This window comes from Chiroxiphia lanceolata, chromosome 5 (assembly GCF_009829145.1).
Source record: "Chiroxiphia lanceolata isolate bChiLan1 chromosome 5, bChiLan1.pri, whole genome shotgun sequence".
Taxonomy (NCBI): domain Eukaryota; kingdom Metazoa; phylum Chordata; class Aves; order Passeriformes; family Pipridae; genus Chiroxiphia; species Chiroxiphia lanceolata.
The window spans coordinates 61252545-61277663 of record NC_045641.1 but is presented as its reverse complement, the minus strand read 5'-3'; the positions used below and the strand labels follow the sequence as shown (position 1 = coordinate 61277663).

General features: G+C 46.8%; 1 protein-coding gene across 7 annotated transcripts in view; it reads right to left on the bottom strand.

Moving 5' to 3' along the window:
* Positions 1–964: 964 nt before the first annotated feature.
* The window catches only part of IQSEC3 (IQ motif and Sec7 domain ArfGEF 3), a 101605-nt gene continuing 77450 nt past the window's right edge, over positions 965–25119 (bottom strand). For 2 of the 7 annotated variants that reach the window (XM_032688447.1, XM_032688451.1), the window contains exons 6-14: positions 18565–18687; positions 17764–17930; positions 15539–15678; positions 14576–14701; positions 13347–13446; positions 11114–11275; positions 10246–10338; positions 9575–9618; positions 965–7339 (exon numbers count right to left, since the gene is read on the bottom strand). In XM_032688447.1, the coding sequence (XP_032544338.1) occupies positions 6902–7339; positions 9575–9618; positions 10246–10338; positions 11114–11275; positions 13347–13446; positions 14576–14701; positions 15539–15678; positions 17764–17930; positions 18565–18687 (1393 nt within the window). In that variant the 3' untranslated portion in view covers positions 965–6901. Of the gene's footprint in view, positions 7340–9411; positions 9492–9574; positions 9619–10245; positions 10339–11113; positions 11276–13346; positions 13447–14575; positions 14702–15538; positions 15679–17763; positions 17931–18564; positions 18688–25119 lie in introns of all 7 variants that reach the window. The other 5 variants (XM_032688449.1, XM_032688448.1, XM_032688450.1 and 2 more) reach the window with 5 other exon arrangements.

Sequence of the window (25119 nt, the reverse complement as noted above, 5' to 3'; positions counted from 1 at the left end):
GTGCCTGAAAACATTCCCAGCTTGTGGATTTTATGGCTTAAGACAGAAAACACAGCTCCTCAGCCAGCTTTTAATCTCAGTTGCATGCACTCATTAGCTGCAAGAAAGTTGCTTCAAGACCTACCAAGTGTGACAGAGCTCCTAAGCTGGTTAAATCCCACAGCGCTGCTAACCACGCATCATCATCCTTGAGGCACCTGCTTATTTCCAGCCACCTTTCCTACGTCAGGCAGGTGTATGTTCATGGCTCTAGGTTGTTGTATTCAGGATCTGGGCAGTGATTTTACAGAGGGGCACCTCTTCCCCAGCAGCTGGTGATGACAGGAAACCTGAATCTGTGGGGAATGGTGGAGCCTGACTCTGTGATCAGCTGTGCCAAGGCACCCCAGAGGCGCCAGCACAATATTTCCAGAGTACCCCAGATGAAGTGGAAGGGGACCAATTGCAACCTGTGCACAACAGTGACCCTGCAGGCACATGGCAGCTTTGGGTTTGTGGTGACCTTCCACTGCTCCAGGAGGACTCCACTCTTTGCATTGGCTTTGGGGTATCTGACCCAAGGGGCAGCACCTTCAAAGCAGGAGGCAGCAGGCTGTGAAGTGCTGAGTTCAGTAGCAAGTCTGCATTTAGGAGATGGGTAGAAACCAGTTACAGCAAAGCATTTGAGGGACGTGCTTAACTTAAAGTCCATCTGAAAAGTTCCAGAGAAAAATCGCATCTCAAAATTCTCTGTGGAAAAGAGCGATGTATTTTGATCAACTCCAACCACACTATGTATAAGTTATTGCCCATAATGGATGCTGTATAGATATAACAGGTTACAAATGCAACGTGACAGTGGTGGTATATGCTTTTTGGGTTGTAATCCTTTGTACCAGCACTACCTGTATGTGTCTACAAAGAATCCACCCCAAAGAGACTTACCATCTTCTGAATAATAATAGTATTTGCACATTGGAGCAAGTTAGGAGTATTTCACATATAGACAATCTGGTTTTATTGCTTTCATCTTTACAGCCAGGTGTGTGATCTAAACATCAGGCAGAAACTTCAATAATCTTCTGTTTCAAAACATCTTAGAAAATGACTGTTTGGAGTGGGCTGATTTATAATATATCCGTGGCACACAAAAACATAAATGGAAGCCTCTGAATCCCTGGGAAATTCCCTGTCTGCTTCTTAGAGAGATTTCTGTCCTCCCAAGTGTTTCACGGTGGGCTGGGGGATCTAAGGGATTCTTTGAAGCCAGCAAAGAATTTGCAACCTACAGACAAGCGTTTTTTTTTTAGCAGGAGCAATCTGAATCCAGCATCTATTCGACTCAGCTGCAAAGATGTATCTTGCCTCCCCCCACCCATTGCAGAGGAGAGCTTGCTTTGGGTGCACGTGTTTGATTCTCCCTCAAAGGTCAGCTTCATTAACCTTGGGGTTATGCTTTGTGTAAATATGCACGTCACTCGGATTTGCATGGGAAATGTCATTTTCCTTACGTGTCTCCCATCCAAATGTTAACCAAGCCTGAGCCTACGTAGCCTATGAGATGTGCTGTGATGGTAACTGCAGCCAGCACAGCTGTCCTGCTCAGGCAGTACATGGCTGCACATGCCCAAAATTTTTACACAGCACACTCTGCTCCGTGGACAGCAGCGATGCCTATCTGCTGTAGAGTCCTATGTGTTGGCAGATGGTGTGTGCATTAACACACAGTATGTGCTGCTGTCTCTGGGTGCACAGGTTGCTGTGTGGCCAGCTGGTACATGTGAAACTGCTCTCCTGCCACAGCAGCGTGAGCCCTGCAAGGGTATGTGGGCCTCCTTCCCCAGAGGTGCAGAGTGCACAGCCATGAGCATCCAGCAAGATGGGAAGGAAGGAGCTGCAGCTCAGGAGGATTCTGCCTCCCTCCCCCCCACGCTGTTTTCCTCTCTGCCTCACTGCAGGGGTGAATTTCACATTAAGTTGCTGGCTCTTGAACAAGTTTATTTCTCCCTGGTTTCCTCTGGATCTGATCCTCAGAGGGTCTGAGCACTGAGCTGGCTCCTGCTGCTTTTGATGAAAAACCAGCAGTAGCTGCAGCAGGCTGCCCCCGAGGCCAGCAGGAGGCCAGGATGCCCAACACTCCGTGGGAGCACACCCTTGGTGTGTGTGGCCGTGCGCCGGCGCACGCCGCTGGAGCCCAGGGACACCGGAGGGGGGCTGAGGCAAAGAAGACATTAGCGCACAAGTGACATATCTCAATATAATTTCTAAAACTCTATTAGTTGAACAGATAAAATACCTCTGATCTATTTTTGTTGTTTCGTTACAAAATGTTAGCCATTTGGACTCTTTGCTAGGTGTGACCACACCACTTTTCCCAAAGGAAGCTTTTCTTGGTGGTATTTACAGCAGGAGACAGGTACAGACAGACAGGTGCTTTCAAAAGCCTACGCACAGGTAACACTTCTGTTGTTAGATTTTAAAAAGACACATTCAGACAGGGCGGTGACTAGTGTTGAAGAGCTGGGTGACTTCAAAGCTGCTGTCCAAGGCATGGCTGCAAAAGAGAGGGCAGAACAAGGACAGCTCTAGCTCACAAAACACTGCTGGCAATCCCTGGAGCCTACACTAGCACAGTGAGGCAGCTGGTGGAGTGGTAGATGGGGGAGCTTGCTCAGCAACTTGCATTTCAAAGCAGAGACTCCGCCAAGCAGCAGCATCCTTGATTTAGGGCTCAGATTTGTTTTGGAAACCTCACAAACACGTGCAGATAGTTGCAGGTTGAGCCTCCTGAAAAATGTAACAAAACTCAAACCCTTACAGCTCAGAGGCCCTCAAATACCTCCAAATCTGGTGGTACCTTTTTGTGAGGAAGTATGAGTATTGATGAAATTCTGGTTGTGGACCATACTCACGCCTTTTATCTACAGGAAAGAGAGAAAACATGAACAGTGGGATGCTTTGAAAGCCTCGTGAAAGCACTAAGTGTTTCTATCCCAGTGGGCCAGACTATGGCATAAAAAAGTACCACAGCAGACGACAAACACTGCATTAAACCCAAATTGTTTGCAAAGTTGATTCTCCTGTTGCATTTTCCCATCCCTTTGCTACTGGTGCAAACAGATGAATTTCACTGGGCCTGCATCATCATGAGAAAGCATCAGGATGGAGCCTGACAGATTGTGTAACACAGCTCTGCAAACGTCAGTAACACCTTTTTCTCTCCTACTGTCCAGCAAAGCCACCTTCTCATTTGGCCACTGACTATCCAATACTCACTGCAGAGTACTTTTCACTGGGTTCCTCTTTTCTCTCTCCTCCCTGTCTCCTTTTTTAATATAAAAGGACATGAATTTGGCAGCAAAAAGACATTCATTTGGGTTGAGCTAATCTCTGCAGCAGCTTCCTGCCTGACCCTTCCACCTGAAAGATTGTGCTAGCTCCATGATCAGAATCACTGCTGTCAATAGCTGGTGATTTTTCTTCGGGCTGATCCCTCTGGGTGAGCTGTGTTACACATTTTGTCCTTCATTAGGTTGTCACTGACACGCTCCTTCTAGCCTGCACTCCATCAGTCTGTGTGCAAGGGTGTCTACTCACAGCAGTACAGCTACACTGAGTCTGTGTCTCGCTGGCGTGTGGGAGGGCTGTGGGAGCAGACAATACAATAGATCAGATGAGGTGCAGATAAGTTTTAAAGTGCTTGTCATCCTTCGAGACCAACCTCCAAAGGAAAAAAAAAAAATCTGTATTTTGAAGTGAAGTCCGAAGGGCTCAGCTACACAGTAGAATTTAGATCAACCTGCTCCATGACAACCTGGAATGGAGTAGTTTTGTGTCTCTCCAGCCAAACGCAACAGAAGATGTGGTAGCCAGCAGGCTAGAAGACAGCAAGGATTATCTCCATTTGCTTCTCTATCCAAGGCTCAAGGCCAGTAGTAGCCTTTGTAAGGTCAGGGAAACAGAGCCAACTTGCCCTGAGAGAATACTGTGCCTCAGGTACCTCGGCACTTCGGTTAACTCGCTTCCACCCTTCATCCAGCATGAAGAAGGGAGTCTCATGGAAGCTTCCTTATTTCTTCTTTAAATTTTTGTAGCTCTCGCAATCAATTATTAAAGCAGCAAACATCTCTTGTAGGAGCTTCACAGACATTGTTATAAATATTTTATCTAAAAAAAATTATTTCCTCAAGTACCTTAAGGTTTTTTGCTGTTGTCACTTTGTGTTAAATGTCAAGTAAAATCTAATTTATTTATTTTAACACACACACAGAGCTTCGTTGGCTCACTGCACTCTGGGAAAAAAACTGAACAAGTACTGCCATTCCTCTCAGACAGCAAAGTAACTGCTGGGAAGGGAGGGCAGTGCCAGTGCCTCCTGGATGCCACCGTTTCTGTTGCAGCAGTGAGTAAAAATTAACCAGCAGCCACACATTGACTTACACTGCCTGGACAATGGCAGAAGCCACACATCTTTCTCAGGAAGCTACAGGCATCTCCGATGAGATCCTGGCTGCAGTGAGGTGTCAGTGTGTCACCCTGGAGGGAGTAAGCAGCAGATCAGGCCAGCTGTGCCTCACAGCTGGCTGGAGGGTGAGGGGCTGAGCCCTGGCTGGGGGTGAGGACCTCTCCCTGTGTCCGGCTTTGCAATGTGGAGCATCCAAACTGCCCCGAGGGGCTGGCTAGAAGAAACCTTCTCTGGTCTGGAGGGAGACTTGGCTTCTGTTCAGTTTTCTTACAATCTTCTCTGTCATCTGTTTCTGCAGCCCTCCCTGAGGCTTGCTTGTCAGCTCCTGGTCAGTACATTTCTTACTAGGTATAAAAGTGCTCTGCTCCAGACAGCCAAGAAAACAACCCAGACCTCTTGGCACACCTGGGTCCAGGAGTCACCTCAGACATAAGGGGATCTGGAAGTGAGCAGGCTCCTGCCCTGGAGGGCTGGTCAAGCACAGGAGACCCTTCACTCCAGCCCCTGTCCTCTTCCCTAACCCCAGATGGGCTTAAGCCCAGGTCACACATGTGAACATTTCAGCACAGGCAGCACCACCACACAGGCATCCAGAGAGCACCGAGGGGAGCCAAGCCAGTCCCTGATGCACTGTGGTTTTTGTCACTGGCAATAACCCCAAATATGAGCATTCTGGCACAATCCCTAAGGAAATTTTCATGTGGCTTTTACCCCACAAGGTAAAAAAGAGTTTCCCGCATCTGTCTTCACTGTCCCTCTTTCCCTGATACTTTGCACATCCCCACCACTGCTGACAACTCCTGCTATTCCTCACCCAACTGTTGCATCATCAGCACCCAGTGCTCATGTCTCAGCCTTGCAGGGGAAGGAAGAGCATTTCTGTCTTTCCCTCATAAAATAAAATAAAAATAAAGGCCCTAAAAGGCATTCTGTCCTATTTTAAAATCCTAAAGTTGATCTTCTTAAGCCTCGAAGGGAGATAGAATGAGTGAGCGAGACCAAAGCCTTTAAGCTAATTAATACCTTCCCCTCCCTACTGCTCAAAGAGATTTTTTTTTTCTAAAAATACATCCATAGCCCATTTTTAATGCTGTCTTCCTTCACATCAATGTCCCTGATAAAGCAGAGGAGCTGAGCTGTCATCTCTATCTCGAGATCTGCCCCTCCCCTCACTTTGAAGCTGGGACAGAGAGGGAGACAGGAGAAGAGGCCTTGGAGTTTGGTTTCTGGCCAGCTTTCCTATAGGAAGGGCTGATGGATGCAAGAGTACAGCCAGGCAAGAGATACAGATGGAACCTCACATGAGTGGTCTGCAAAAAGCCCCTTCCCTCTAACACAGGTGGAAGAGCCCAAGTGAAGGGAAGAACATCCACCCCAGAAGGTGAATGTAACACTTGGCTTTGCTTTCAGAATATAAAAATGCAGGTGGGCAGGAAACATTAAATCAGCTAGAAGGAGGAAAGCAGAGGTGGGTCTGTTTTAGAGAAGACAATCGTGTGTGTCTGTGTGTGTGTGTGTGTGTGTGTGTGTTGAGGTGGGAGGGCACCTCGCGGTGCCATCTCTTTGGAAAAGTACACATCCATTCCAGGAAGATCCCTGGACTGAATCCCTCCCTTCTGCTCCCTCAGAACTGCTTGGTGTTTCCTTTAGTAAGCATGCGCCATACATACGCTACCATACAGGTGTATTTACATGTGGTGAGGTCTGCTAGGTCTCAGCAGAGGTCTCTGGTACAATGATCCAACATAACAACAGAAATAGTTTTGGTGTTCAGTGAGGCCATCTTTGCGTTGTACTGCAGCTCAGGACAGTCTCTCCTCCTCTCAAACTCTCTTTCCCTCGTGCACTCCTTCGCTTGGAGCCGGCTGCTGCAAGGAGATAATACTTGAAGGGTGATGAGGAGAAAGCATGGCAAGTGGTACAAGTTCTCAGCTCCAGCTTTGCAGGCGGCAGCAGTGGTGGCAGGGAGAACTCCACCCCCGGGAGTGCCCCAAGGTTGGTCCTTGGCACGGGTGAGTCCATTTCTCTCCAAGGCTGGCAAAATTTTAGGATGGGTACAAATCTATGGCCAGGTAAATGCAAGGCAGGAAAGTAAGTCGAGGAGTAGGAAACGGAAGACACAGTGCCTAGAAAGCAGCAGGTCATCAAGCCTCTCAGGAACAGGGCAGCAAAGTGCTACATGGGGACGGCACGAGCACAGAGGCCAGCCAGGCTGGCAGGGTGTGAGGATGTGTGAGCATGTAGGTTGGCAGGTTCTACAGATGGCTCCTCACAATTAGCATCATCTTGAGGGGAGACAGGGTAAGAGTTAGGTCAGTTGGCTTTTTTTTTTTCTTTTTTTCTTCTTTTACTAAAAAATACATCACAAACTAGATCTCTGTAGGCAGAAAGGGTCCCTGGGAGGTGGTGGGGAGGGGAAGCGGGGTAGTCTGTGCTGTTTTGGTGCTGGTGGTGTGGCTACACGAGGCTGCGTGAGCCACTGGAGTACCTGCGCCTCTGAAGCAGGGAGCTGGGGGGGCAATACTGGTGGGGGTGGTTGTAGGGAGGTGGTGGAGGGGGCAGGGGAGGCTGATGGACCAGCTTCATGGGGGTCCCAGGGAGCCCGCTGCCCATACCGCGCCAGGGGGTGGAGGTGCAGGAGTCGGAGGTGACATAGCGTGTCAGAGTCTGGTTGAGGGCCGGCTCCATCCGAGCGAGGCACGGCTTGTCCAAGACAATGACTTTGACAATCTGCTGGCACTGTACAAGTGTCCCCGCTGAGGCGGGGTGCGCGGGCACCAGTGCTGTCTCCAGCCGCTCCCGTGGCATGTTAAGACGCATGCTGGGCTGCATTCCACTCTCGGGCCCCAGGGCGGAGTTGTGCTGGTACGTTTGAAGCCTGTTGTGAATTGACACCTAGTTTAGAAACAGCCAAAGAAGCATTAAATGTTACAAGACTTTTCCCATCTGCTGCTACTGGCTGCCCTGAATCCCCACCACCGGTCGGCCTCACATGCATTCAGCCCTCCCCTCCCTCAAAAACCCAGAATAGGTACAACCCCCTGCTGCACAGCCCCCCTCAATAGCCCCATTGCCCCCATCTAGGCCTAAGTGCCCCTGTCCTTTCCATCACATCAAAGGTAGCAGAGACGGCGTTCCCAAATGCCGTGCAACTTTGATTAATCCAAACGGCACAGGGAACACAAATCGACTCTAGGAGTGGAGGCGTCCGTGAATTCTCATGGTAATGAACAGACCTCGGAGGTCACGCCTTTGTGCCCACCCACAAAAGGGAGAGGGGAACCAGACCGAGAGGTTACAGATAATCGAGGTTGTACGTTTCAGCAAAATGACGGCAGCTGAATCTGAGATAGAGAGTGACAGAGAAACTCAAGCCTTTCCCAGCTCCCTGCCTTTCTGAGTAGGGAGGTACACCACATGACTGGCTAATCTGTTTACAAAGGAAAAAGCAGAAATCTGACATAGTCTAGCAAAAGGCAGCTCCCTCTGATCCATTTGATGGTTTGTCAGCGAAAGGAAATGATTTTCAAAAAAAAAAAAAAAGAAAAAAGAAAGAAAAATGCCCATCTAGCTCATACAATGATAAAAGAAATTCATGATGAAATGGCAGCAGATTAGATAATCTCAGAGAAATGGAAATGCTCCTCTGCTGGCAGAGTATTACTTGGTCAGCTGAAAGGGGGTAGGGAAGCAGGAGGTCATCAGGGTCTCCACAGCGAGATGCTGATAATAGAGTCAAATAAGGGAGCTCACTGAAACCAGTTTGAAAAGGAGGAGCTGGTCTGGACTGGAGGGCCCTAGTAGGGAAAATGCAGCAGGAAAATTATGCTTCCCACACGGTGGATGAAGTTATAGTTCCTCCTGACAAGGACATAGGCTGATGGAGACCCCAAACCAGAGCAAAGTTGCTGGCTCAAAACAGAATGCCAGTCAAGTGACAAACCCTGGGTAGGAAACAAGTGCTTGCAGGTTGGCATGGCACTTCCAGCTAGGTAGGGATACAGATAGGCAGATGGGACAGTGGGGGTGCCCTGATGTCTGGCATGGTGGGCAGCAGTGCCAGCAACTGGGACAGAGAAGCTGTGGAGTGACCAAGCTTCCCACCATGCTGGAACAAGGATGAGCTGTCTGTCCCTAGCCAAGAGTGGAGGTTTCTCCGACCCACTGCACAGCAGGACTTAATATTGTGTCGATATTTATTCAGGTGGAACATCCCACAGGAAAAACTAGTTGTTGGGCCATGAAGTGCCAATGACATTAGCACATTCTCCACAAGGAAACACTCCTCCCAACAGAAATAGGAAATAGGAAACCGGCTGGCAGAGGCACCTTCCCCAGGAAGGGGGTATCTGCAGGGAAATACGATGTTCTTCAGGGAAAAGAAGCAGCACCCACTCCCCACAGAGAAGCTGAATTCTTCAATTAAATATACTTTGACAAGAGAGGAAAGAGCTGCTCTGGAAAAAGGGCAAGTTCAGGATAATGGAGATATTCCAGACAGGGAGAAAGTAGGAAGTAGTAGATAAGATTTTCAGTGGGAAGATTGCATTTTCCTGTTTCCTCACAGGCAGTGGGAGTATGGGTGTCTGTGAAGAAACAGGCAACCCACTGGATGCTACATCCCTGCAAAGATAGATGTACACAGTACAGCCAAGCTCCCTACCTAGGGAGGTAAAGCTCTAGGGAAAGTCTGATATACAAAGGCCATGCTTAATCCCATCCAAGGGGGGATGGAGAGACAGAGCTGCAGAGATTGTGCAGGAAAGCTGGGCTGCAGGGAATTTGCATGTGATGCTGCATGGAGTTAGCATGTCAGGGAAGTCTATAGTGGGGTTCTCAGTCTCCCCATAAGCAGTGGGGTGGGTTAGTCTACAGCGTTTGGGAGCTTGGTCCATGAAGGATGTTACAGTTATAAAAACGGATTGAAAATGCTTTGAAGTTTAGTTTGGATTTGAAAGTTGTATTACCCGTCCTAGCAGTAACTTTTAATTGTATCTCTGGAAATTGGTAAAATTGTCAGTCTGGCTGGGGAGGCATTGATTAAAACCTGAGAAAAGAAACAACAGAGAATGTGAGAAGAGCTGAAGTGAGAAGGAATTACTTACCTCAGCTACTCTGCACTCTACTTACCTCCACTGTGCTGTCCGAGACCTTCTCCCCCAAATCCTTCTTGCCTTTGAAATAAAACAAAATATCTCACTCATGAGGTCTGTGCCTCTAGTCAAGAGCTGGCCCTCATACTGTGGACTGGAAAGTTAAAGGGAGAGGTGCAGGGTCAAACAAAAACAAATCCAGACCCTCTTGCAACCTGATAGCTGCTTAGTGGGGTAAGAGGAGACCTCTTTGGGGTCCTGTCCTTAGGTCCTGATCTCAGTGCCATTCTAGTGAGTTGGTAGCAACTCACCTCTGCACTTGATGTTTGCTGGCATACAAGCCTAGGCACGGACAGACACAAAGCCTTTGATACAAAGAGGCTGGTCCAAAGTGCTAGTGAAGATGCCGGAGGAAGTTAATTGTACTGAGACTGTGTTTCACCAGTTCGGGGAAGAATTCAGAAGTCACCCATGCTCCATCAGTAACACCTCTTTACTAGATGTTACAGCTACAGACTGGGTAATGAGACTTCAGCGTTTTTTCTAGGATATTTGAAGAATCCATATGCTCTCATATTTCCACTATTTACCCAAGGCTAAAGGATACAAAACTGAATGCTTCTTTTTGCAGTTTGCTCACAGGAACCAATGATAACACATTTGCAAAGGCAGCACTCCTTGACCAAGAAAAGTTGGGTGTCCACTTACCTGTTGGAGAGCCTTGCTTAGACTGCAATTCCATCTGGGCTCCATTGGTCCTTAATGAGAGAGTCTTTGTCCCTTGCTGTTTCTCCAGTTCCCCTGAAAGACAGACATGTGGAAATCAGTGAGGAGAGGGATAAAGGGAAGGACACCAGCATATTGAAGGAGCAAATAGGGAAGTCAACAAGGAGAAGTAATGCAAGAAAGTAATGCAAGAAGTAATGCAAGAGAGTGTCAAGAAGGGAGAGAGGAACAGCCAAGAGAAAAACAGAAACTGGAGAGCACTTGACGTGGGGAGGAATTATGTATCTCCATACGACCTTCTATGTATGACCTGCATTTATACAGAATAGGTTAGTGCTGCACAGGAGGGGACCACTGATGTTGAGTTGCTTTGGCTCATCAGTTTATGCACGGAAGAGCCTTTAAAGGCTACATGGACATCTCACCTGTATAAGACAGGCCACAGAGTGGCACAGACTGCTTGCCCACTAGACATTCCTGAAGTGAAGGGGTACCAGACCTGTCCCAGCTATCTACAGATCATATTTACATAGTCAAAGGAGTATTAGTGAGAGAAGAGCCTTCTGAGTCTGACAGTCTAAGCTTCACTATTCCAGGCCACTGTACATAGACCCTGTTTCCATAAGCATTGTAAGTAGTTAAGTTCTTCCATTTCTCCTGTTGGCCAGTGGTCATGGTGTCTGACTGCTTTTTCATCTTTTCAGTGAACCCAAGAACAATCCTGTGCGGACTTGTGCTACTCATCCTCTTTCCTGCTGCTCCTGAAGAACTCATTTCCTTTACCCTTTCTCCCTTGTAGTCACATGCAGTGTGATGGCATTGGATTGTGAATTGTATTAGAGATCCTTACACTCAATTCGTATCTGTTCCAGTTCTGTCACTTCTGCTATTGACTCTTTCAGATCTTCTACAAACTTCTGCATTTCCTCAGCACCCAGAGCACAGAAGTGTAATACCTGTTTCTTCTCTGAGCCTGAAACTGGAGTCACCAGTGTAATGCCATGGGGGTAATCTGTAAAGAAGATATAAATAAAGAGACGTTAGGCATTCTTGCTGGAGTAGTTGGCTGCTTTGGTATCTCTGAAGAACAGAGAGTTTTCAGCATGAGTCCAAAGGAATGACACACCCAGAATTTGTCACACTGCAAACTGTGGGAATCTGCAGCATTCCACCCCTATAAGAGAACTGAATGGCCAGGCTGCAGCAGCAAAGCAAGTGCCACCAGCCCCACAGTGCTACCAAAACCAGAAAACTCTAGCTCTTAGTTACACTTAGTGCAATGTTGGCCCTGGGAACCTGAGCACACGGGTAAGACTGTAAAGCCCTTCTGAATCCATGAAAGAGTAAACAGTGTATATGAGGCCAACATCACTTTCTCCTGTGGGAGATGCATCAGGAGAGGTTATCTGCTGGTGTCAAAGCCAGAACAGCCACTAACATCACAGTGGCAGGACTTCTCCCCAGTCTCTACTTTGATCTTCAGAGAACATGGCAGGGGTGTTGGCATAGCATTGGTGGGGGTGCTCATTGTGCTGTGTGGGCAGAATGGCAAAGAGAAAGGTGTGGGTTTGTAGGTCTCTGCTTAGTACTCCCCACAGGCAAAACACACAGGAATGTAAATGAAAGGACATACCCAGAGAGTGAAAATATCACAGCAAAATTCCTTATTTTTAAAGATCGGTTTGGGTGCCGGTTCTGACTGGAGATTCAGCCAACACAAGCAAAAGAATGAGAGTGTACAAAGAACTTAACACACTTTTGACTGGACTTCCTCTACCTTTTGCTCAATGGCCAGTGGTTTCATTCCCTTTTCTCCTTCCTTTCACATTTCTCTAAATTTAATTTTTCTGTTCCCTTCTCCTGCTTTCACTTCTCCTCCACTGCTCCTACATCTGCTTGCCTTCCAGTGGCAGTCTTATATATGAGCCTTCCCATATCAGTCTTTACCAAATAAGCCAAAGGACTAACCTTTTATTTGCTGCCAGCCCTCAGCTCCCCCTGTTTGTGTGCCAGGCCCCTTTCCCCACCCTGTGTCTCATCTCATCTGTTCAGATCACAAGCTCTTTAGGACATCTGCTTTTCTGTCTCTGCAGGGAATACACAATAGGATGCCCTTGCCAGAAGATCTCTGGGCACTACCAGGACAGTCACGCCAACCCTGAAAGCTGATTCCAGCTCTGATGGTGCCTTGTGGGGATGCTCAGTTATGAATGACCCTTTTGTTCATACAGGGATGTGAGAGCTTCTGCATGTTGCAGAGGGTAGGGTATTGAGGGAGTGACTCATGCTGCCAATAGAGTAGAGAAGGGATGTAAAAAACGTAGTACAGCCACAGTCTGCCCTTCTTGCAGCGTGTTCTGCACGTGCTCATGAAACCCCAGTGGGCATCAGCCATGCTTGCCTGGGACTGCTGTGCTGCCCCTCTGCCTGTGCCAGCAGGAAGCCTGCCTGTGTCTGGAACTCCTCCACTGCACAAGCAGCCTCAATCATGACACATCATGGCTCTATTCCCAGACCATCAAGGTCAGGCTGACTAGGGCTGGCCCCTCGCCATGCTTTGGTGGGTGCTGTTCCAAGGGCTCTGCTTCTGTCTTGGGAAGCTTTCAGCACAGCACAGCATGGCACTGTGCAGGGAGGCTGGTGGCAGCACCTGAGCCTCTACCAATGTCAAAGGCAGTGGTGGAGCTGTGACTTTGGGCATGAGGGGACAGGGGCTAAAGCTGGCAGCAGCAGTTTCATCAGCAGGATTCTTCACCTACAGTTGGCTCCTGAGTGCTCAGTAGGATGTATATGAGGACTGATTCCCTCATTCCTCACCACTAGTGTTCTCCCTGACACCATGACAAGACAGAATGAGTCCCCTCTGCAGGTGCTCAGACCTAGGAGAGGTACCAGAAGCTTGTCATCACACTGTCCCTAAACAGTGACCTCCTCAGCACCAAGCCTCAGTTTTCTCCCCTTCACTTTTAACTCTGATAGAATCTCTCTCCTGATGCAAACTCACACTGGGTGACACAGTCCCCTCCCTCCTTCTCCTTTTCCCTGGCAAACCCCTCCAGGCAACCAAGGAGCAATAGACTTACATTCGTTCTCAAAGAGATGGAACTGCATCCCTAGCAGGCCGACTGACTTGCAAAATGTGTACGTTGAGGAGCTTTTCTTCTTCGGGCAAAGCTTGAGGATCTGTTGGAGGGAGAGATGCATCACTGGGCGGGGTCTTGGGGAACAGTGAGGCAAGAACAACGCAAACTGCTCAAAGCAAAAAAGCTTTTAGCAAGCTCTGTTAAGTGTAGATGGAGCAGCGCTTGGTGACTGACAGGCTCTTTGCCCAGAAAGCTGCCTGGCATGCTGCACTTGTAACAACACTTCTGAAATTCTGTAGGCATCACCCTGGGGCCCACTCAGCTCTCTGTCTCCCAGGGGTCCTAGCTTTTCGATTACCACATTTCTGACCTTGCAAGGGTAATTCTCTTCACCAAGGGTCAGATAAAAAGGCAAAGGGAGGCCTGTCATAAATACCTTAGAGCTGGGAAAAAGAGCATAACTGAATGCTGTGCTGCCTTCGTTCCTCAGCAGTAGTTCTTATGCATCCTTGGAGTAGAGGGATAGCAAGGAGCAGACCCTCTCCCCAGATTCACAACTGTACAAATGGATGCAGAGGAATAGTGGTAAAGGTCTCTTATCCTCTGCTTCTACAAAAGGGTTTGGGTTTAGCCTTACATTTGCAAAAAACACAGTTTCACTTTGCCATTAAATTCAGCAGGGCTTCCATTCTGTTCATCCTCCTCCCAGTCTCAGTGTACCTGTGCTCTCCTGTACCTACCTGAATTCAAGGTTGCTGGGGCAGGACACTTTCAAAAGTGCTATACACGTTTGGGGGTCTGGCAAGTACTATACAGTCTGCTACAACCTTTTCCGTGTTAGAGGGCAGTGGTTTTAAAGTGTCTGGCAGGAAAGATTTAAAGTGCGTGAGAGGGCTCTGCCTACTACAGTACAAACAGACAAAGAAATGAACCTCGCTTTCATGAAATGAACCTCCCTGCTGGCAAAGGCATGAGAGAGAGCAATGACATTGCTTGGATGGCTCTGGGATATGACAGTTTGTCTTTTCAAGGGTTAGTAGAGTTTTAGATTTAGTAGGTTTTTAACAGTGAAGGATCCAGAGCTATGTCTCAGAATGGTGATGAACCAGGAGATGGTCTGTCCTTAGGAGACAGGGGGAAAATGCATATTGTGGGCTGATTTTAGATTTCTGTTCAGAAATCAGGGCAAGTTTTATTACTGCAGTGCCTAATTGTTAGAGCACACTCACCACCAGCAGGTCATTGAAGAGGAAAACTTCCCTTTGGTGAGCTGCCTGCTTCTGCACTTTGTTCACGTCGGTCACCTCGTACAAGCGGCTGCAGCAGACCAGCCGGCGATGGGGCACGGACAGAACCTGCAGGGAACCCACAAAGGATGCAGAGGCTGAGGGAGGTGCCACTGGTGTCTCTCCCACCCTCAGCCTGTACAACCCTGCCCAGTGACAATAGCTCAAGCCAATTCTGCCCACTTTGCCCACTCAAATCATCTCCTCACCACCACTCCTCGCCATCACTTTTCCTGCTGGTGCAATAGCAGAGAGAGCTGTGCCTATGTGATCCAGATAAATCAGGGGGCAGGCTACAGGCAACCCTCTTGTTTACACCACCTGCCTTTATATACCTCTGCCTTCCAATCCCTGGATGACTGCTCATCCTCTCTCACCCCGCTGGATACCTGCAGGTTTCCTGGGCTTTGAGAAATTATTCTGCTCCTTTTGGGTAAACAGTAGGTGTGTTCTTGCATTACAGATTGGTTACGGCTAAAGAAGCTGTCTATGCATTTGGGGATCTCTTAACCCCAGCAATCTTTAGGGAACTCATTAGAGACAGATGGCTAAAATTGTTTTCTATCACTTTGCCTTCCAATTCCTACACCCTTAGGAGGCCTGAAAGTTTGAAACACTGCAGAGCTGTCAGTGGAGCACTGGCAGGCAGGACCTGCAGCAAAATTCTTGGGCAAATAATTACTGCCCTAGATACTGCAAATTCTGGCTAAGGAGATCCCCTGAAATTAGAAGAGAATGAGATAGCAGGGAAAAAAGTGTTTGGAGAAAAAGGAGTAAATTCATCAAGACAAACAAAGAAAGCATTACATAGGAGGAGGAAGGGCATAGAGGAAAAACACAGAAAAGAGGGCAATGAGGGAGGTAGGGGACAGAGGGTTTTGTGCCAGCAGGGTTATGGGTGCTTACCGTTTTCATTCCAACTATGGACTTCTCCACTTTGGTGACATAAGTCACATGGTCCTCATTAGACTTTAGCTCTTTCTGCTGGATCCTCTCATAGATTCCCACCACCAAGTCCCGTGGGATGTCAGCACCGTCGTCCACCCCTGCCAAACACAGATAATGTATCGTCCCTGGCAAGCCACTACTGCCTCTGCACTGTGCAGCGCTGGGAAGGCTGAAGGGGAATAGCAATACTTCACTTTAAGCTGTCTTATTTCTTGCTCTAACACATCTAATGCACCAGCAGGAGAGACTCACAACTCTTAGGCCAATGCAGAAAATTTCATTATTCCACTGCTCTGCATAGTGGCTCCTTTCCATGCGTTCCCTAAGGTTTTATAGCCACAATTTCACATTGATATATCTTGGGCCATTCAGCAGCAACCCCTGCATTGATTTCATATCATCAGAAGTGCTAGATGTGGAGAAGACCTATGATGGGATTCAGCAGCTCTTGCTGCCAATGCAAGCATCAGCTCTCCTTGTCTGCTTGGTGACCTCCACCACTTTCCTTCTGTGTTGTCTCCTAGGAGTAATTTCCTGCTATTCAGTCTGTGATATTTCTGTCTTGATCCTGCCCCTTTCCTCTTTTACATCTCCTTGGGTAATTCTCCAAATTTTGCTGTCTGACCCTTCAGAGCCTGGTAGAAAAGTTTTCTTTTACCCTTCCCTGGGACAAACAGTGCAAATCAAACTACCAGTTCTTTCTCCAAACTGAATTCCTTTAGTCATTCTATATTGATTTTCTCTGCTTTCCCTCCAGCAACCTGGTCTGAGATGTACTACTCCGAGTGATGCAGGTGAGCAACTGCTGAAGAATGGAGAGGCATTGTCATCTCCTGGCTCCCTCCTCCACGTCCTTGCAAATTCATCCTGAACACCCTGTCTTTTTTCAAACACAGGCTGGTGGAGATACTGACCTCAGAATCGGCCTGCAGGTGAGTCTGGAATGAACTGTCTCCCCTTGTCTGTAATGGGGTGACATTCACTCACTCGAGTGAGTGAGCTGTGGTGTGTTACACACTGGAGGTGAGGGACCCTCATGTTGGCTTAATTCATTGTGATGTTAACTGGCAGATTTTCAAGCAACTCTAAAGAGTAAGTTAACAATTGAAAAAAGAACGAACCCTTTTGAGTTAGTGCTTTCAGCTGTAATACTAAAGGGGATGATGGCAGGTAGCATTCTCATTCAGTATCTCTAGAATTAACTTGAAAAGGGACCTCAGTGTCATATTATGCCAGTCTGAAGCAGATGACAAATTGTGGAAGGTGTGGGAGGCTCAGAAGACAGTTTCTGAACAGCAATCAGGACAAAGAAACAAGTCAAAGGAACCCACAGACATACAAAATCTTCAAAAAAATACATGAATTTACACTGGAAAAACTTTGAGGGAGCGTCATCTGAATTGCAGATGTGCAGTAAGAGAAACTTGGAAGATGGCTGAGCTAAGATGACCTAGGACTGAATATGGCTGGGAAATTACACAAGAATTTGCCTAGACATGATGTCGAAAAGACCACATAATACCAAGCTGCATTAGCAGATCTGAAAATAAGGACGAGGCGGTGGCTCTATGTATATGAGTATGTTGTGACCACATCTGAAAAAGTGCTTTTAGCAACCTATTACCAAGATGGGAAGGACTGACCTTGAAAACAGAAGAAAATTGATTTGGGGAACTGATGTATCAGAAATTGCAAAGAGGTAATGTATGCATGAACTCTGTCACGCCTACAGTTACTATAAGTAATTGCAGGCAATTAAGAAGGGGAAGATTTAGCCTGAATAGAAGGAAAATGTGTTCATATATTCAAACCGGTAAGGAGGGGAAGGGCTTGTTTAGCACAATCCAGCAGGGTCTAAGAAGGATAGAGCTGAACAATAGGAAAATTTAATACAATGAACTGCTTCCAAGCAATGAGATCTATTAAAAGATAAAACCATCTCTCAAGGAAAATGGCTGGTTTCAGAGAAGGCTGGACAGCTTTCTGCAGAAGAAAAAGCTAATTAGATTTTTCCCTTCCCCAGCACCCTAGAAGAGACCTCAAAGGGCTTCCCATGTCTGGCTCGCAGGGAGCAGCAGCAGCCCTGGAGAAAGACAGTTCCCCTAGATTTTTGCTGCCTTCACCTAGGCAGAATTGAGAGCAGCAAGATGGCAAAAAAAAAAAAATCAAAGCAGGACCCTCACCTCTCAGATTGCGAATGAAGTCCTCCAGCATCATCTTCCTGTCGGGCTTGATGTTGGGGCTGTACATGTCCGTGTTGAGGAGGATAATTGCAAAGGCCAAGATGAAGATGGTGTCCGGGTTGTGAAACTGCTGGACCACATCTGGGTTACACATGCAGTACCTCTGGCTGCAGCAGGAGGGATGCACACACTTAACATGGAACATGGGAGCCCTCTGCTCCAGGTTGGCAATGGCTTTATCATAGGTAGAACAAATTGCTCCTTTCATTCCACCTCTCATACAAACAAGAAGGAACTGACTGCTCTCTGAAGGCAAGTTTCCCCACCAATGGCTGAAGTAGGCCACTGAAACTTCAGCCTTCTTGCCCTCAAGAACCAAAAAAGCAAGTGAGACTAGAGAGGTGTCACTGTGTAAGGGTAATACAGCAGGTGACTAATCCAACCTGCCTTGCTAGAGACAAAGCACTCCTCTGGATGCACCAAGGGAGCAACCCAGTATCCCTGCAAGCCCCACTGCTGCTCTTCCTTTGAACACACCAACGAACAGGGAACCCCTTGCTGGCAGACATGTCAGCACTGGCCTCACTTTGGCCCTTTGTGCCCTTCATGCCACCGTACATCTGACAAGGACGTGGCTCATATGCAGCAGTGGCACAGAGGACTCCACACTTCAGTAGCCCCTCCATGGCCACCCTCCTTGGAAGGGAAATTCGCAGTCATTCTCTCCATGACTGTTTTTTTGGGTGTGTTCTCTGCTTCCACCTGGTTGCAGCAGTGGGACTGCAGGGCTCATTCTCTTACCTGAAAGCCTCAATTAGCCGCTCCACCTTCTGTGCCTCCCCCTGCACGCGGATGTGGGCCTGGAATTTCCGCAGGGCTTCATCCAGCTCCATGCCTGAGAAGTCCATCTCGTCCACCACGCAGCTGTGGGAGGGGGACAGCCTTCATCAGAACATCCTCCCGTGGATAACACCAGGCAGGCTCCTTCACTGCAGTGCCAAGGCTCAGTCCCCCAGGGAAATACCATAGGAAGTGTCCTGAGACATCCCTACAGCTGCCCAGGTCATGCTTACAGTAGGCAGTAATTTCAGACAAGTGATTTCTGTGTTCTACAGCTGGTGAGCAATTCTTGTGCCTAACTACATATATATATATATATATATATATATGTTTGTGTGTGCATGTGCACATACACCATGATATATATAAACCATACCACATATAGAATATATATATTTACACATGCATATACAGAGAAAGTATATATAAATATGAATTGATATTTACCTGCATCTATATAGATATCTAGACACCTATATAGACATAGATATTTAGACACCTATATCAAGACCAATATTAATATAGAGATAGATCCATCTATTTCTGACTTTCCTATCATCTGGTAATCCTTCACACATTGTTCATTCCTCCTTCCCTGTCAGCACATGCACTTGTTCACTACCTGCTTATTCATCCTTCTGTTATCTCAGTTCACTGACCTGTTCTCACCCTCCATTCTGCCCAGTATCCATCCCCATTTCCAACCCATATCTTCTTCACCACTCTTCACTCCCTTCTCAACCACTGCAGCAACAGCGTTCATTAGGTCTTTTAAGATCAGAGCCAGCTCAGGGAAAATAGGAAATGGAAGCTGTTGTACAGAAGTAACATTGCAACACCACCTTCTCATCTGGTATCACTTTTCATTTCAAAGTGATGCACTGCCCACTTGTAATTCATGGCCAACTTAGATACTCCAAGAAGGGGATGCTACCTCTTGTATTTCCCAGTAAAGCACTGTCAGCTTATGAAGGCCCTGCTGTTAGTCTCCAAAACCTACTAGTACAGTTCTTGATGTCTGTATTAGTCAAATAATCTACTTGTTCTTATTCTTACAGCATGATATTTCAGTCACTTGTAAAGACAACATCTTCCCCATGTGGCTTCAGCACATTCTGTTAGCTATTCCTACCTTTTGTGCTCAGGTCATTACTGCAAGCATTAATCAAAAGACTAGACTCAGAAAAGTCTGTTCATAACCTCCCTTAGGCCCAGCTTCCCATTTCAGCAGAGCATGTAGGCACTAATATCTGCATCAGCCAATTCTCTCCCCTCTTTATGATTCCTCTGCTAATTTCTCTCTCTTCCACTCTCCATGAAATATTTCTCATGTCTAATGCTTTGCTGAAGTCTAGAATTACCTTCTACATGTCCTTTGTCTAGAAAACTAGTTATTTTAACAAAGACAGATACTGTATACTGTCCACTGGCTTTTCTATGTTGCATTTACCTTCCTATCTCTCATTATTCTTTCCTACAAATAAATTTTCAAAGCTGACATTCTGTCTGACAGACCAAGAAATTCACAGCTGCCAAAATCCTATTTTCTTTAAGCCTTCCTTAAATACAAAAGTTACTAATTTGCTAATGGCATCAACTTGACATAAGAAATGTACTAAAAATTCAAGAACTTCATATTTTCTGCGTCTATAGACCTTGAATACTAATTCTATCTACCTCTCTCCACCCTTTATTTCATTCTTTGTATTGTGTTTGGATTGCTTTCTTATGTTGTAAAGGATAAATTAACCCCAACTTTAAGGTTAGGAGGAAATTTTCCCCGAGACAGGTTGTCTGGGACTGTACGAGGAGTGGTACAGGGAAAATAGAGGGGGAGGGGATTAGCTGTGTTCTAGATCCTTCCATTTCCTAGGATTACTGGAAATTATGCCAAACAGACCTCTTCCAATAAAGGGATGTGCTGTCACCAGTTTCTTCTTCTTCTTTTCTGTGATAAACTGGAGATGTGTCTGTTGGTCTTTTCTACAGTGCTGCAGTTTGCTGTGGGCTCGTTGGGAAGTGGTTTGGCTGTTGAGTGCCATGTGCAGCCTTACTAGAATAAAAATCTGTTGTACAATGCCTCAAATGTGTGAGGGACAGGGTTCAAATGCTCAGAGACATCTCTCCATTCTTCTGTTGCCTTATTGATTCAAAGCTGAGATATCATCATTTAACTGGGGTGACACCCACAGAATAACTTACCAAGAGCTCTGAATGAGCATAAAGTGCTTTGTATCTTCTAAAGCTGGAGTTGTTACAGCCTCAGCTAGGAAATGTGGGCTCTTTCCCTGCACAAACTCCATACAATCGAAATTTAGGAACAATTGATGAGGAGCAAGGGAAGAGAATCAAAGTGACTGCTCTCCCAGAAAATCTTCCATGAAACATTTTTTTCTCCCTCCAAGAGGTGGACTGCAGAAATACAAATGGTTTCTGGCAATAGGAAAAACTTCCTCCACTGCCTCTTCCCTTTGTTATTTTTATTTTTCTCATACTTATACTCACTCCCTTGGGTTGACATCAAGGCATTCTGCTTCTTGGAATTTATCTTTGATACTAAGAACAGTTTTTCTCTGGTTAGTCATTATTGTGTTCACAGCTGCAACCACCTCTGCACTTGGACTTTCATTGTTATTTTTTTAATCCTTTCCAAAGTGTGATGTTTCTCAGCACTGACCCCAATGATTTTGCTGCTATTGTCTGCTTCCAAATACGTGAAAGCAGAGTCCTTGCACACACCAGGGAGACCTGCTGAGGTCACCCAATCCACCAGCATTAAATCATCTATCTTTTGCTCCCTCCTTCCTTCTTTGATCAGTCTTTCCCCTTCCACACAGGCTGCTCTAACATGTCCTCCCATTTAGAAATCTCAAGTAATAAAGTCAGTGCCCTTAACACAGAAAGCATCAAACCTTTATTAGGACAAGTAGGACAAGACAGCTGCTCATAGCTCTTTCAGACTCAAACAGGCATTGCTACATAAGTTATGCTCAGCTTCTCCTTTGAGAGCTTCTCTCATGGATACAGGTTAACCTTGTAAATTTTAAGAACTCCTAGGAGTCTCTTCCATTTGTCCCTAAGCCCAAAGAAGGGTGTCCTGCTTCCTGAGAAAAGTTGACCAGGCAGAAAAGACAGGTCAGGAAGAATGTTTGACTCAAGTGAAGTCAGCCTGTGCTTGGATTTTATTTATCTGACAAAGCCTGTGCCAAAGGTCTGAGGAATAGCTCCTAGAGGAGCCATCAGGTAGGCTGCTACTTTCTGCTGCTAGACAGACAGAAAGAATGGTGGCTCATAGCTGTCTGATACTTTTTGTGAGCAATTTGACACAGGAAAGTTCATTCAAAGAAGAGCCCTGTGCTATGGGGCTGCCATATTCCTGCTCCTCTTCTATATGGCTGCAAGTTTTGCTGCTTTGCCTGACCTCAGATTCCTGTGCTCACTCCCGTTACCTTCCTGAATGCGTTGTGCTGCCTGTGTAGGAGCTACCCTGAAATGTAATGCAACTTTTCTTTATGAAGCCAGAGCAAGAAGGCCTTTTCTTTCCAAGGCAGAGACCCTGGAAGCTGACATAGGATATGAGAGTGGGCAGCTCTCTGCATCCAAGGAATAAACCAACAGCTTATGTGCACATGCCAAAACCAGTGCCAGGTTCATTTTTTTCCACAAACAGTAGAACACCTGTGAGATGGCTATTCCAAGACCTCCAGGAGGCCTGAAGGATAATGATGCAGGGGCACAGTAAATCACCTTATAAAATCTCCTCCTGTTTCAACTCCTTCATGCCCATGAACTTGCAACAAGCCACACAAATTGAGCTCACGGTGCATCCAGAAATGCATTTAGCCCTGTATTTGCAGGGATATGACTTTGGATGTTTGGATCATGTTGCTGAAGTGTGCAGAAAAAGTACTGACACCCTGCCTCATAAACAAAGTAGTGGGGTTTGAGGGCTCTTGTGCCACCTGTATCCATGGGGAGCTTGCTGTGCCCTGGGACACCCAACAGACAGGCGCCTCACAACTGCAGACTGTTCCATGCCAGCTGCCAGGACCAAAGAGTGGGCTTCTAGATGGATTATTTTGCCCAGCTATTATCTCTGTGGTAGCCATGCTGCCTCCTAGGCTACAGGGCATTCCACCCAAAGGGGGTGGACATAATGGCTTCAGAGCTGTGAGGACTTAGCACAGGGCTAAGCATGGCAAAAAAGCCTGTGGCAAAAGGGTTCAGTGAAGGCAGGAAGCAGCTGTATCATGTGGGGCTGGGATCTGCTCACCCAAGTGTAATGACCTATTTTCCAGCTTTTCCGCTCAGGTGACAATGCAGCAGGAGCTGGGATGAAACTAAAAGTGTCTGTAATGAACCTACAGCCTACACTCAGGGAGGGAGCAATGGGGGAGGCAGCCAGGTGGAAAGTTTAAAATCACAAGGCACAAAGATATTAATAAAAAATCATCCCTTTTCTTAGCTTCCCTAATTCTACAGGCTTCCTGCAAGTGAGCCAGGATTTGGGTGAATTGTAGAGGAAGGGCTCAGCTCCATGTGAGGAGGCTGCCCTGCATGTGCTAACTGAATAAAAACTTAGCAGTACTCACTGATTTCTTGCACCAGTGGGCACAGGCATGTGTCCCAATCCTGCCCCCTGTGCCCTCTTGTGCAAGGATAGTCTCTACAACGAAGACCATGGCCTGCATCAGTCTTCTCTTTCAGGAGGATGCTACATGACACGTATTGCCTGCTTTTTTCTGGGGCTGATTCATGCCCACTTGCCCTCCCATGGTTGTTGGTGTCTCACATGGCTACTTGGGCACCTACTCCTTCCTAAGCAAGGAACTGCCTAGTGTACCATGCCTTGCACCGAAGCTGCCTCACAAGTACAGAGCTGTTCCCACATCAGACATGTTGACCATGCAGGGGAGGGTTCTGCCCAGCCTACACCTTCCCCTCCAAGGGACATTGGGAACATTCCCTTGGGGAACAAAGGAAACTACTGTTTTCCCATGGACCTAGGCAGGTTCAAGCTGCACCTTCAGCCTTCACAAGCCTGACATGGGAAAGCAGTTCTTGCTTACGTTTGATCTGTGCTACAGCTCTGCTTGCAGCAGGAGGCCAGAACTGCCTAACACATTCTTCCCTCTGTCCTGTTTCCATCACATCATTATCTATTGCTCCTCAGCACAAGCTGCAACACCGTGCTGCTCAAACCCTCCTGTGACGCACGCTCCTTATTGATCCTCTGCAATGTCCTCAGTGAGAAGGGGAAAGAAGGCTAGTTTGGGCTAACCTGACAAGTTCATTATGCCAGTCCAAGAGGAATCTAACACTTCTTTGAGAGACAGTCTTTGCTGGGCTCCCAGCTCTGCACTTACAGTCCTAAGAGCAGCTTTTCTGTCCCTGACTTTTCCATGAGAGAAAGAAAAGACAATACAGGCTTGACAGACAGGAAAGCTGCTCACCCACAGGGGGAGGCTGTCCAACAGCAACTCACAGTCTAACATCAACCAGCCCCCGACTCAGCACAACATCTCCTCTGCTTGAGTCCCTGCCCATTTTCTCCTCTTGTTCATGAATAAACAAGAATGGATAAAAGGAAGCAATTCCTGAGCCAAAAACAGGTGGAGGGGAAGAATGAACTAAAGCGAAGGGAAGTATGAATGAAGGACAACAAAAGCAACAGATAAACAGAGAATGAATAAAGGATGCAAGAATGATGATGTGTCTCATATTAAAAATATGTTTTAATGCCTTGGGATTGTCTTTTTTAAAGTAACAAAGTTATTTTTCTGCAGTACTTGCCAAATAGATTTGATTAAAACTGCTCGCTGCCACATAGGTGCTTTAATGACCTGGTCTACCTCTTTCCAGCTGTATTTCCTGGACTGCTAGACATTGAAACCCTGAGATAGGTCCCCAGTGACTCCTCCCAGCTGGCTGCAGGACAGGTTGTAGAAGCAGATTCCCAAGAGAAGAGGCTGGATCCTTCTGTGGGATGCTGATTGCAGTGAGTGGTTGTTCAGTGGGATGCTTAAAATAGGTTACAGATGGGATTTATGCCCTGTAACACAAAATGCCTAAAAGCTAGATGTCCAGCTTAAACCAGCACACTGAGAAAAACAACACTCTTGAGGGATCCATGCCTCTGATGAAAGGAACTCGTAAATTGATAGAAAACACTAAATTTGGTGGTGGCCAACAACACTTGAGATAAATCCTTATTTTAAAGATTGAAGCCTTTTCTACAAGAGAAAATTACATAGTGCATCTTCCTAAAGAGACAAAACTGAGCAGGTTAGTGTTATCAAAGTGTATGTGTCAATGATAGTCAGAAACTGTTGAAAATCCCCTGCCCTCTCCCTTGACTAGTGTGTATAATTACTTGTGAGTTATCCAGACACCTTTTCTGAGTTCCAATCAGTTAAAGGTTGAAAGATAAGAGTGGGAAGATGGAAGGGAGACTATAATTTCAGGGCATTTAGACAGTGGGCACGAAGGTGTGGGAAGGCAAAGCAGCCTACCAGA